The 13,543-nt window shown below is 45.7% G+C and overlaps 1 protein-coding gene across 7 annotated transcripts in view; it reads left to right on the top strand.

Moving 5' to 3' along the window:
• The window catches only part of UBR4 (ubiquitin protein ligase E3 component n-recognin 4), a 336,932-nt gene that overhangs the window by 277,015 nt on the left and 46,374 nt on the right, over positions 1 to 13,543 (top strand). For 4 of the 7 annotated variants that reach the window (XM_054691340.1, XM_037498330.2, XM_054691337.1 and 1 more), the window contains 14 exons: positions 303 to 437; positions 1,397 to 1,571; positions 2,437 to 2,577; positions 3,452 to 3,573; positions 4,260 to 4,371; positions 5,984 to 6,114; positions 6,241 to 6,418; positions 6,879 to 6,983; positions 8,460 to 8,597; positions 9,436 to 9,610; positions 10,437 to 10,533; positions 11,167 to 11,274; positions 11,696 to 11,812; positions 12,808 to 13,017. In XM_054691340.1, the coding sequence (XP_054547315.1) occupies positions 303 to 437; positions 1,397 to 1,571; positions 2,437 to 2,577; positions 3,452 to 3,573; positions 4,260 to 4,371; positions 5,984 to 6,114; positions 6,241 to 6,418; positions 6,879 to 6,983; positions 8,460 to 8,597; positions 9,436 to 9,610; positions 10,437 to 10,533; positions 11,167 to 11,274; positions 11,696 to 11,812; positions 12,808 to 13,017 (1,944 nt within the window). The remainder of the gene's footprint in view (positions 1 to 302; positions 438 to 1,396; positions 1,572 to 2,436; positions 2,578 to 3,451; positions 3,574 to 4,259; positions 4,372 to 5,983; positions 6,115 to 6,240; positions 6,419 to 6,878; positions 6,984 to 8,459; positions 8,598 to 9,435; positions 9,611 to 10,436; positions 10,534 to 11,166; positions 11,275 to 11,695; positions 11,813 to 12,807; positions 13,018 to 13,543) is intronic. The other 3 variants (XM_054691335.1, XM_054691336.1, XM_054691338.1) reach the window with 3 other exon arrangements.

Here is a 13,543-nt window from a genome sequence, read left to right as displayed (position 1 = left end):
GCTCCAGAGGAGTCTTCATCTTCAGGCCTTATGTCCTATTTTGGGGGACCCAACCCATAGTGAGAGAGTGCTTTATAGAATAGGATGAGTGCTGATGAAAGATCTCTGTTCTGGGTGTCACAAGCTTAGACTCACTTTCTGCACCTGTCATGTGAGGAAGATTGTAAGTTTTGAAGTTCTGTGTTCTCTGCAGTTCTTGGCCCTAACAACCTAGGTGGGAGCATAGGGGAGGGCAGGGTGTAGACAGCTGATTCTGCCTGAATTTGGTGGACTAGTGCTAACCCTGCTGTCTTCTCCATCAGGAGAAAAACAAGAATGCAGCTCAGGAGCTGGCCACTTTGCTGCTGTCCCTGCCGGCACCTGCCAGTGTCCAGCAGCAGTCCAAGAGCCTTCTGGCCAGCCTGCACACCAGCCGCTCGGCCTATCACAGTCACAAGGTAACCACTTCCTCTCAGGGGCACCTTCTGTGGAATGACTGCTGTGGGACTGGCAGTGACTCAGGAAAGTTCACTTTTCCTATGTGGAACAGGCGCGGGGCGAAGTGAACTGGGGCAAGGGTAGCACTGAGATTAGATACAGCCTCATGTTTCTCCTGAGGACTAATGAAGTTTCCTTAGAACGGAGGATGAGCCCACTGATGGAACACTGCTTTGCAGTTACTTTTTGGTGTGTGTCAGTAAGACTTAGAGAGGGAGGGACCTCTGGGTGTGGGCGGCTTCTCACTGGAAAAGCGTGAGGGGTGGGGACTCCCTCCAGAGGTCAGGACTGCTGTGTTTGACTCTTCCCCGCTGCGGGATAGTGTGTGCTGGCATGTGAGGACGGTTCTGAATGGTGGTTGAGAGATGTGGACGCGGACTCCTGGGGAGAGGTCTCACCTATAAAAGTAAGTAGTGGTCAAGGGTGAAAAGCTGGGCCAGCTTCTGTCAATGGAAGAGACAACAGTTCAGACCCATGAGGGAGAAGTTACCAGCCGAGACACCTGGTCAGCTTTTGTACCTCCATCCTGGGGATCCTTAAGAAATGCGAGCTTCTTAAGGAAAAGCCGTTTCAGAATGGAATCTTTGGGTAATGTGAGCTTGCAGAGGTGTCACTCTTCCACCGCAGGAAAGAGATCTGGGATGCTGCAGCTCTGGGAGATTGGTTTCTGATTTTCCTGTCACACTTTGATACTGATTTCATTGGTTTTGATTTTTTTGTGTCTTTAATACTTTGTGCATTTAGTTGTTTAACTGTCTCGGGTGGTTTTGAAGATTTGTTTTGGGTCATTGGTGTAATTAAATTCACATGTTCCTTTGAGAGGAGGCAGCAATCCTACTGGTCTGCCTGCTTCTCCGTCCTCTCTGCTGTCGTATCCAGCCCTTACTTGGGGTCATTCTCTCTGATCCTTTCGTTGTAGGATCAGGCCTTGCTGAGCAAAGCTGTGCAGTGTCTCAACACATCCAGCAAAGAAGGCAAGGATTTGGACCCTGAGGTCTTCCAGAGGCTGGTGATCACAGCTCGCTCCATTGCTATCATGCGCCCTAACAACCTTGTCCACTTTACGGAGTCAAAGCTGCCTCAGATGGAAACAGGTGAACTTGGCCTATGGGGCCGTGGTCCTGAAATCTGCTTAGTACACTTTTTCTACCCTCTTTACCTCTCACTGTTCATGTTGGCCTCTGACCGACCTCACATTCTAAGTCAGGGATTTTACTCCCTGGTCTTTATACCTTATAGGACGTTTGACATTAGGATTGTGCCATTTTCAATAAATACCCTTTCCATTGTTTACACTCCTTGGATTACCCTTGAGTTTATTTATTGCTCTGGAAACCAGATGTAATCTGTCTCCGAAGCTGCTACCTCTTATGATCTTCAGGGTAATGTTAAGCTTGGGCCCTGGTTGCTATAAAGTAATAGGGTCATATCTTTTGCTTTTATGCTGTTCTTTTGCCAGTATCTTATTAACATGTTTAGTGCTTTATTCTGTTTCCTCATCTCTCCTCATGTTGACAGGATACCAAACTTGTTTGACCTTTATTAAATATAGTTTGTTGATGCCTTTGGAATTCTGTTATTTACATGCACCCATATGCTGTCATCATTCTGTTCCTCCTTCTAATACTAGAATCCAGGAATCATTCAAGAAACATCTCAGCTGTTCCTTTAGTTTTTAGAGGTTAACTGTTGGACCTGAGATCTCTGAATCTGCTGCAAAGATCCTGAATGCTCCCCCTCTACTCACTTCTAACATACAATGTTTTCTGTGATATTCCTTTCCCAGACTGTTTTTTTCCTAGATGTGCCTGCTGGAGTCTAGGGATAGTTGGCATATTGATTGGGGCCCCACTTGAAACTCCCTCCCCAGGCAAGCTTCCTTGACCTGAGTTAACCTTCAAACAAATTAAATTCCATCTCAGATTTACCGTCGTTAACAACTTTCTTTCTCCTACCTAGAAGGAGTGGATGAGGGAAGAGAACCTCAGAAGCAGTTGGAAGGAGACTGCTGTAGTTTCCTCTCCCAGCTGGTTAACCACTTCTGGAAACTCCATGCATCTAAGCCCAAAAACGCCTTCTTGGCACCTGCCTGCCTGCCAGGTAAGTGTCAAAAGGGATGCGTCAACCTTGATACATAGTGAAGCTTGAGCTGCGTCTTATGTCTTTGAATCGATTGAACCCTTAGCCTTCATCATCCATTTCTTCCAGAATTAATAGGGGATGGAGCTCTGTGAGACCAATACTGTTCCTGATACAGGAATTTAGCAGTGTGGTGGCAGAGAAAGGGGGTTTTCTTGTGCCTTCTCTTTTTATGTGGCGTTGAATGTTTTACATAAAGAGATGGGTGTGTGTGCACATGTGCTTGTGCATGTATGTGTGATGATTTTTTTTTCAAACTTTGAAAGCTTGATTAAAGCCAGTTCAAAAGGTAGAAGTTAGGCTTCAGCCTTGAGAATTACTGTATTTCTAATCCACTGCTTCCTTTGTTATCTAACTTCTCTCACTGTCTAAAGTTTAGATGGAGAGAAGGCTCTAAATAGGAACCTAGAAAAGCAGAATGCCTGGTACTTATTTGTGTTTGGAAATGGCTTGGGCAGTAAAGCTAAAGGGCATGTCAAGGTCATGTGTGCTGTCACCTAAGATGTGAGAACAGTAGGGAGCATATTGGATCTGCTTACCTCGTCACACTTTTCTGCCCTGTCTTTTGAGGTCCATAGACAATAGTTAACTGCTTACTTCTGTGACGTAGGATATCTAGAAAGGCTTCTGAGGATAGTTTGGGAAATTAGGAGATTATTAATAGAATAAATTAGATATAATTAATTATAATCTACATTCTGTGTGTTTTGTTTGTTTTGCTGTGTGTGCGTGTCGTTGTTTTGTTAGCTTGACCCTTGTGTGGGGATAAGAATTTGTGCCGTTTCTTAGACTCTCAGGTCGTTAGAAATTTTTCCTCTATATTTCTCCCCTTTAGGCCTAACTCATATTGAAGCTACTGTCAATGCTCTGGTAGACATTATCCATGGCTACTGTACTTGTGAGCTGGACTGTATTAATACCGCATCCAAGATCTACATGCAGATGTTGTTGTGTCCGGTATGTGTATCTTCACAGCCTCAGATGTCCCTTATAAACCTGGATTTGCCTGAGAATAGTTTGCTTTTATAAATTTGCTAACCTGATAAAATGAAACGGACTTATAGGAAGGAAATGGGAAGTAAGAGTTTTGGACATCAATAATAAAAGCTTTAAGATCTTACTCATTTCCATAGAAGAGAAAGGTTGGAAAGGGGGATGAAGTCTGTCTTTGCTGTTCAACATTATATCCTGAGGGAATATATAAATATATTGGTGGTTGCTCCAGGTAATTTGTGTGAAGTAAGTGTTGATTAAATGAGTGCATGAATGAGCTTCATTCAGTTCTGTTTCCAGTGACTGTCAGAGCAGCTCAGTGTCAGACATGCTGACTGGAGCACAGAGCTAAGATGAGTCTTCTCATCTGATAAAAGCCAAAACTCATTTAGATGGTCAGAGTGAGACAGGGGCAGATAACCCACCATTCTGTTACCAGGAAGTGAGAGATAAGAATGCAGCGCCCCGTTCCTATGTGTCATAGATCAGGAAATGGGATTAATTGCTCAACTTGGTCTGTGGGGTTGCGATTGAGAATAGATAGATCTTCCATGTGCATTTAAGGGGTCGGCCAAGAAAGGAAAGGATTTGGAGATAGTTTCAGGGATAATAGAAAAATGAAAGCATGACAACTTCTTGTTCAACCTCAGGATCCTGCTGTGAGCTTCTCTTGTAAACAAGCTCTAATTCGAGTCCTAAGGCCCAGGAACAAGCGGAGACATGTGACATTGCCCTCTTCCCCTCGAAGCAACACTCCCATGGGTAACGTGTGGTCTGGGCTAGGGTGTGTGTGTGTGTGCCTGAGTGTGTTCATGTGTGCCTGCGTGTGTGTGGGCATGCGCGGGAGGTGGGCAGGGGCAGAAAGCAGATACAGCATTAGGATGTGTTGCTTGTGTTGACCAGAGTCTTGGAGACGTGTGTGTGTAACATGTGTTATGTATACATACAGCTGTTGCATCAACCTACCTGATTTCAGAAGGAATTTAAGGTGGCTGTATGGTAAATAGCATAAATGTAAAGGAAATCAGGTCAGGGGAAAATAAAGATAACAATAGTAGAATCAAGCCAAGAATATAAGCTGTGTGTAACACTGGGTCCTCTTCCTTCTGGTTCCCTTTTGTTGCCTAAGGAGTGTGTCCTTGTGGACGTACCTGAAGTCTGACAGCAGATTTCATGAGCAGCTTCCCTCATGACACACTGGACATGGGTCATTTTATTTAGCATTTTTATGTTCTAATGGTTTGCATTTAACACTTATTTTAATAAAAGCAGTTCTGTGACATCTAAATATTAGCATTGTGTTGTGGAACTGATTACTTGGTTTGACTCAAAGTTTCCAGTGAAAGTCACATTTGTAATTTAAAATGTTCTGTTAGCCACTTTATAGAGAGTACAATGAAATATATAAGGTTAACTTACTAATTAATCCAGTATGTCAAAAATATTTTAATGTGTAGTCAGTATAAAAAATGATTAATGAAATATTTTACATTCTTGAAAAATATTTTTGGCACTATTTTCAAAATGTAATGTGTAGTTTACAGTAATAATCATGTCTCTGTTTGCACTGGCCACATTTTCAGGGTTCTGTAGGCACAGCTGGCTGGTGACTGCTTTGTGGTTCAGTGCCCATCCAGAGGCGTATGTGCCACTTCCTTAGGACATCATTTATGTTGTCTAATCTCTTGAAGAGTTGGGTTAGAACACATGCCTCTCTCGTCTTTTGAGAAGGCAGTTTCTGTTATGTCACATCTGTTAGGGCCGTATTCATGTGCTGTCACAACCTGAGGGGAAGGCAAGGCCTCTGTCCTCTTCTGGCATGTAGGAGTCTGACCTGACTTCTCCCATCTTTGAAGTCTTTGCTTCTCACACAGAAGTGGACTTGGGCTGGGCGTCAGCTTCTGTTTGATGTGTTTGTGTTCCAGTTCTGTGTCTTCTCATAATGACCCCGTTGTTTTGGGGAAAGGCAGTGAATACCCTCCAGGTGCCATGACAGATAACAGACATACCTTTCAATTAAATAATGTCTGTTTCACCCAAGGTTTCCTGAGAACTGGTGGGAATTGGGGGGGGGGAGGGGCTACTCATCTTAAATTTATATGTTAGGTGGAAATTCCTTGGGATTCCGAGGTTTTTCGTTTTTGTTTTTTCCCCTTCAGCAGCTGGAAAAGTCTTTCCCTGGGGTGGGGGCACGTTGCCACTTCAGCCCTGTCTCCCCAGTTCCTGCTAGGTCCAGGAAATAAGACAACAAGGCTCTGGAGCTTGCTCTGAAGGACAGGGTGTCTTGGGTTTTGTCGCTTATGTGGCTTCTTAAATTGAATGCCGAGGAAGGAAAGAGCAAGCATCTCAGGTGACTGGGGTTTCTTTGACCCAGGAGACAAGGATGATGATGATGATGATGATGCAGATGAGAAAATGCAGTCATCAGGGATCCCGAACGGTGGTCACATTCGTCAGGAAAGCCAGGAGCAGAGTGAGGTGGACCATGGAGATTTTGAGATGGTGGTGAGTTTCTGGCAGCAGGAGAGGGGAGGAGGAGCCTGGTTTGGCTCTGCTCCTCTGCCTCTTACTCAGTCAACTTCTGAAAGCTACCATTTACCATGGGACACTGACAGGGCTTTCTCTCTGCAGTCTGAGTCGATGGTCCTGGAGACAGCTGAAAATGTCAACAATGGCAATCCCTCTCCCCTGGAGGCCCTGCTAGCAGGTGCAGAGGGGTTCCCCCCCATGCTGGACATCCCGCCTGATGCAGATGACGAGACCATGGTTGAACTAGCCATTGCCCTGAGCCTGCAGCAGGACCAACAAGGTAGAAGGCCATGCCAAAAGCACAGCGGCCCATTGGCCTTGCACGGAGAGAGGGTTTGGAGTTACTGATATCCAGCTGACTTAGCTTGTCCCCAGATTTGGGGAGAGGTTGATCTGAGTGAGAGCTGTTGGAGATACAGGTGGAGAGTGAGAGGAATTGTGGTGGGATTTTTCAGACTCGGAGCCAATCTCATAGTTTCTGTTAGTTTGGTCTTTGGATTACTTTCCCCTGGAACCTGTTAGATTCCTCCAGCCTGTGTCCTGCCTGAGCTGGAGGAAACCTTCACTATCTCTGTAACCAAACTTGGTGGGTGGACAGCAATGGCTGTTGATTAACTTCCTCTAGGCCAGAGGGGTCACATGCTGGTGAGTTTAGACTCCTGAGGGCAGCAGGTGGCCAAAGCAGCGCTGTGCATGGGGCCTGGGGCGGATGTCGTGCTCACTCTCCACTTGTTTCCCAGGCAGCAGCAGCAGTGCCCTGGGCCTGCAGAGCCTGGGGCTGTCCGGCCAGGCACCCAGCTCTTCCTCTCTGGACGCAGGAACCCTCTCTGACACCACAGCATCAGGTAACTGTCCACAGCAAGGAGCACGGCTCAGGCCCAGGACCCTCAGGCCTGTCTCCAGTGCTGTGAGAGTATAACGGGCAGCTGCTTTGACAGGCCATTCTGGACTTCCTGCTTCTGCCTTGGCTTCAGAAATCTGATGTGGAAGGCGTAGTGACACGGCTTGGCAAAGGCATTCATGGCTCTACTACCCCGCACTGCATGCTGCCTGGCTTTAGCTAATTCTCCGAGGACAGGAGAGAGTACAGCGTGCAGGTTGACTAGCTCTAGGCTTCAGTCAGTTTAGACAGTATTAAAAGGAAGTCAAGAAATAGAGTTCATACCTTCGAACTTTTTTGCTCTTCATTTGCAAATAAGAGTAAAGCTTTAAGAGGCTTAATCACCCCTCAAGTTGGTGTTGCTAAACCAGCAGGGATCTGTGAGCTTGGGGAGTCGGGGTTTTGTGGACAATCCAGATACATAGGAAATCTTCAAGCCTCATTTTATCTTTGTTTTCACTCTCTTTACCAGTAAGAAAACAATATTTCCTGAACAGAGATTTGGACCAAGTAGAGGAATAATCCACTGGAAAATGTACTCCGGAGTAATTTTAGGGTTGCTGTAGTTTGTTTCAGACTGAGGCTTCCCTGAATTTGGTTTTTTTCTTTTCAGTTGGGAGTTTCACCCTGATTAGATAAGCAAGGGAGAAATTGGCTGTCCCCTCTCACCTGCTGCCATGGCTTGTCGCTTTTCTTAGGTCTCTTTAGTTGCTGTCATTTCAGGCTGAGAGGTCACCGTTGTGCTGTGCCAGTTGTGTTTCTACTGTGCTCTGTGGCTGTCTTGGCTTTCCTCCCCCATGTACCTCATCCAGCATTTTCTTCCTGTCTCAGCTCAGCCCTGATCCTGGATGCTGTGGCTGTCTCTGGGGAATTTCCTTGCTTCGTTATTAGCATCTGATGAGGATGATTAGGGGGTATGAAATTTTCCCATGAGCTTCCCTCTGGACCACCTGATTAAAAAAAAAAAAAAAAAACAGGGTTGATTCAAGAGCTCATGATAAGTGATTTCCTAACATAAGCACAAATTGATTACGAAACAAATTTCACTAAATTCGGAGTTCTCTGCTTTAAATGCTAATGGATAGTATCTAATCTCAGCAGGTGTCAGTAACACCTAGACGTTGGTGACCATGAAGCATTTCAGCTAGAAAACTGAGTTTCCATGTCACAGATTCGCACTGAATCTCTGCCCTGTTCTACTTGCTCTGTGATGTAACAGCGAAGGAAATGCCCAGTGAACTGGGTTTTCACTTCTGTCCAAGTACTGTTTGCAATGCACCATGTATAGTGTTTGTTCCTGTTAACCAGCAAAGCAAATCTTTCCCTCTTTCCTTTGATGATAGGATATATAAACTGCATTGTGTCCTCTGCACTATGTGGTTTGATGCTTTCGCCCCAAGGAGGGGTTTTTTACCTGTAACAGCTCTTGTTACTCTCTCAGCTCCAGCCTCAGACGATGAGGGCAGCACAGCAGCAACTGATGGTTCCACCCTTCGGACCTCTCCTGCTGACCACGGTGGGAGTGTGGGCTCGGAGAGCGGGGGAAGTGCAGTGGACTCAGTGGCTGGCGAGCACAGTGGTAACGTGACTCGGGGGGCAGGGGAGTCCTCTCCTTGGGTGAGGGTGGGGACAGAAATTGAAATTTCTGCCCAAATTGGGATTGTTTCGGCAAAGGGAGGTTTTGCAGACTCATTTGAAAGTCTTACGTAATACATGCGGCCTCATGCCTGGAGTCTCAGGCATTCAGTGATAAGCTTAAACTCAGTGAGGTTAATTTTATAGGGGGCTTTTAATGATCTGTTAGAAGAAGCAGCAATGACATGTATAATCTCAAATCATGCTTCATTTAAGATAATTGTGGTATGACCTTGAAATCCATCGTCCTGTGGTTTTTGCCCCTCTCTTGGGGGACGATCCACTGGGCAATTCTTTTGTCAGTACTCTGATGGGTTAACATAGCAGGCCATCTTAGCTGGTAGGGTAGAGCTCTGAACGAGGGAGCATGACAGAGCCGTTGTGATTTGACCTTGTAAATCAGTCTGTGATTAAAGATTGGATTTTGAAGTTTTTTTTATGGAGGAGGATAATAAGAGTAGTTGATAATTTCTAGATTACTCAAATCAGTGTACATTTTCTCTGGAGTATGAGATGGAAATTTATCAGCAGCGAGGTTCAGGTTGTTTTCATAGGTGGCTCATGTATACTCCCGAAGGATGCGTGGCTGCCATGAGTGATTTTAGCATAGTGCTGTGGGGCCAAAATCTTGACTGCGAGTCAGTCTTTATTTAGCTTCACACAGTCTTTATTTAGCTTCACACAGAAGAAAAGGATTTTCTAACTCCTGCCCACTTTAGAGGCACTGGATTCCGTCATGCTTTGGAGTTGATTTGTACTTTTTTTTAACCATTTCTCTCTAGTGTCTGGCCGGAGCAGTGCTTATGGTGATGCCACAGCAGAGGGGCACCCAGCTGGACCAGGAAGTGTCAGCTCCAGCACTGGCGCCATCAGCACCACCACCGGCCACCAGGAAGGAGATGGCTCTGAGGGAGAAGGAGAAGGAGAAGGGGAAGGAGATGTTCACACTAGCAACAGGTCATGACCGGCCACTGGCTGTCCAGAGGCTTTCCCCTGTGAAAATATTTCAGGAGTAGGGTGATGGCTCAGGAGCAAGATGTGGTGGAGGATAACACTGTTTTCTCTTCTGAAATCTCAAGGCAGTACACTCAAGAAACACTTTAATAAACTTGTCAGTGAGATCCTAGTTGATTTTCATATTGATCAGCATATTAAGTAGCGCTCCAGAGGCCCACATTTAGTACAGAAGTGCAGCTGCGTGTCAGTAGTTGAAGAAGGCTGAGTAGTGGCCATCTGAGTTTATGGGGGGAACTCTTGGCTCCAGTATGGAAAGGGAGGTGATGAGATTGAAAATTGTTGGACGAGGTAGGAACAGGTAAAGCAGTGACTGGTCTTCCACAAGATTTGGAAAGGCTGAAAAAGAAAGGGTTGGTTTACTATATAATGGGATGATACAGAATTTGTAGGTAGAAAAATTCTAGAAAATGTCTGGAGACACTAGGACCATGTACTTGCAAAAAGGCATAAAGCTTATTATTGAAGGTTTAGTTCTTAGACTGAGAACAACTAGATCCTGATTGCCTGAGCAGTACTTAAATGTGCTTGTAGTAGGTTTTCAGTTGTATTTTGAAATTACTTTGCTCCCTTTCAACAGAGTGAGATTTCAAATTCCTTGTCTCTTGTTGGTCTACCAAATAGGCATTGCGTAACATTTTTTAATGCTGGGATTGTCCTAAGCAGTTGGCTACTTGTTTACCATGGTGGTGGGAGTTGAGAATCGTATTCACTCGTTTAGTGTTTGTGTCCTAAACTCATGTTTTGTGTACTTTCCTTGACCTTTCAGGCTGCACATGGTTCGTCTGATGCTGTTGGAGAGACTACTGCAGACCTTGCCGCAGTTACGAAATGTTGGAGGCGTGCGGGCCATCCCCTATATGCAGGTAGACTCCCGTTTCCTTGGGCCTCTCATGTCGTAGCTGGACCGTCCTGAAGCACACTCATCGCTCTCCCAGAGCTCTGTGAGGCTGGGCTTGGTATCAGGTCTTAGATAATTGATGTGCACTTTTGAACTACGCTTCTCACAGCCTTTCATTTTATAGATTAAAAAAAACTGACAGATTTTTTTTTTTCCCCTTCATTGTCACCCAGCCTAGTTATTGACTAGGAGCAAAAGCCTGCTCCAGGGAGTCTTTGTAGTGTGTCTGTTAGGGTTAGAATGAGAGTGTGAGCTAATAGGTACCTTTGCACTAGCTACTTTACTCTCAGGCAGCATTCTATAATTTTCAGATCAGCACACTGCCCTATCTTAAGCCAGGTTAATTTGCTATAATGTAGGTTAATCAATTAGTTTTGCAAATCTTTGGCAAAACATTTTCTGTGATGCCGAATGTGGCATATACCAAAATTTGATTCTTCTGACTCTGGACACTTAAACGTCGAAGATTTGCAAGTCTTCCATGGATTATAGTTCTAACAGAGAAATCAGGAAGCTTGGGATTTTCTTCTGAAACACTCTAGAGTTGTTACTCTTTAGAGAATTGGCTTTCATGTTTTATCACTCTGTTGGCTTCTAGGTCATTCTGATGCTCACAACAGATCTGGATGGAGAAGATGAGAAGGACAAGGGAGCCTTAGACAACCTACTCTCCCAGCTTATTGCTGAATTGGGCATGGATAAAAAGGTGACATTTGAGAGTCAGTCTGTGAGAGTGAGAGGCAGGGATTGGCTGAGATCAGTTCTTAGGTTTTCATTCCTCTTTTTGAGGAGCATCTATCTTTGGGGGTAATATCTACTGAAGGCCCTAATTTTATTGATTCAAAAAATATGTTTTTGGTGCCTGTTTTGGCCCAGGTCTCTTTTTGGATCTGGGCATGAATGAGGAGCAGGACACTGTCCCTGAACCCCACGGACCTTTTGAAGCGTCAGTAGTTCTTTGTATCTTATGGTCGCCTACATGTATCGGGTCTAGGTAGTGTCCACAGATACTTTGAAACTTGGTTTTTTGTCTGATTCCATCTGAGCACATTTAGTGATGATGGGTTTGAGGGAATTTGTGGAGAGATGCCTCAAGCTTAAAGTGAGGACTCCGCTTCTGCCTGCAGGACGTCTCCAAGAAGAATGAGCGCAGTGCCCTGAATGAGGTCCATCTGGTGGTGATGAGACTCCTCAGTGTGTTCATGTCCCGGACCAAATCCGGATCTAAGTCTTCCACATGTGAGGTATCCTTGCTTTGAGCCTTATTGGTGTGGGGCTGCGGGATGGTAAGAGGACGTCTGGCCATTGCCAGGGCCAAGGGCCTAGGGGACAGTCCTTAGTTACTCTGGTAGGATAAGGCCTCTGTTGCCTGAGAGGAAAACATCCAAAGCTGTCACCTCTTCAAGAGCAGGGACTCCGGCTTTTTCAGAATCCTTCCAAGTCTTGATCTCTGGCAACAGTCCCTCCAGTGAGGGTTCCCGAAAGCAATGGCTGATTCTAGGACTGAGACGCTAATAGGTTCAGAAGTCCCGTTATTGCAAAGCAGGACTGTTTCTGCAAGGCACAGGGTGGCTAAGCGGATTCCCTTACTGTATGTTGCTATAAGGTATGGTAATAAAGCAGAGAGAAAGCAGTGTGTGCATGGTGGAAAGGAGATTAACACAAAGCAGAGAAGGTAGAAATGGAGGATGAACTGCATCCAATCCTAATGAGCTTAGGAGCTGTGGGGTTTGTTGGGATTTGCAAGCCTCTCCTAATGGTTTTATTTACAGTGGCTTTCCTCCCACTTTTTTATTCATGTGATCACCCCCCTCCCATCTCCTTTGGAAGCTGGCTCTGTGGGAATAGTAGTCCCTATTGGGAGGGTGGGGTTCTGTGAAGTCCTGGCAGTGAAGTGTTTTCTCTCCTTGAAATGGGCTCCTTTTCTAGTAGCCCAAGGAAAAAGAAAACCCTTATCCCCTCCTAGGTGGAAAGGGTCTCTAATCCTCGCCTTCTGGGCCTCTGGCACATGTGCGTAGGAGATTAGGCTGACAACTGGTGTTTCCTTGTTTTCTCTTACCACGTGGTGGTTCCAAAGAGTTGGGAAAGTTTCTGAGCTAGTTGGGAAACTCAACGCAAGAAACTGAATAAACTCACTTCGTTGACAACTAATTCTGAAACTGTTGTGTGTTGCCCCACCCCCAACACCCAGTTGGATTTCTCCATGTTTCACAAGCTGTTCTTACCTTCTCCCTCCCAGTCATCTTCCCTCATCTCCAGTGCCACAGCAGCAGCCTTGCTGAGCTCTGGCGCTGTGGACTACTGCCTGCACGTGCTCAAATCCCTGCTGGAGTACTGGAAGAGCCAACAGAATGATGAGGAGCCCGTGGCTACCAGCCAGTTGTTGAAACCACATACATCTTCCTCCCCACCTGACATGAGCCCGTTCTTTCTCCGCCAGTATGTGAAGGTGAGGTCTTTCCCTGCAAAGAGCCTCTCCTGTTTCTCGTGCAGAGCAGAGCACTCCTTACTCTCAGGAATGGGCTGAGGGAGCCAAGGGCAAAGAGCTGTGGGAGGTAGCCCGATTCCTTGGTGGGCCTTACTCTTGGTGAGATTGAATAAATAACCACTCTTCCCAGCCTTGTGCTGGGATTCCGATTCCTGCCTTTCAGTGATCCTGAGAAACTGATGGAATTCAGACATTCATGTACTTTTGTATTAAGTCCCTTCAAGAAAAGAACAGAGAAGGTACAAGGAACATTGTCCTCTTGTGTGTGCCAGACCGGCCCCCTCCTTTCATAGGGGCACTTTAAGAGTTAAGATGGGCTTCTTGATCCCATGCCTGTGGGAGCACGTCCCTGGTTCTCCCTTAACCAGCCAGCCTGGGAGAATTCTAACTTCAGTAAGCCTCTCTTTATATGCCTGGAGTACAGTGTCTGTTTTATAGGACTGTTGTGAACACTAAATGAGGTGAGCACAGTGCTTCCAACATACTT

Source organism: Talpa occidentalis, unplaced genomic scaffold, assembly GCF_014898055.3.
Source record: "Talpa occidentalis isolate TD23 unplaced genomic scaffold, MPIMG_talOcc4v2.1 talOcc4.9, whole genome shotgun sequence".
NCBI classification, from domain to species: domain Eukaryota; kingdom Metazoa; phylum Chordata; class Mammalia; order Eulipotyphla; family Talpidae; genus Talpa; species Talpa occidentalis.
The sequence above is the reverse complement of the archived record's forward strand: the minus strand, read 5'-3'. Positions and strand labels throughout refer to the sequence as shown.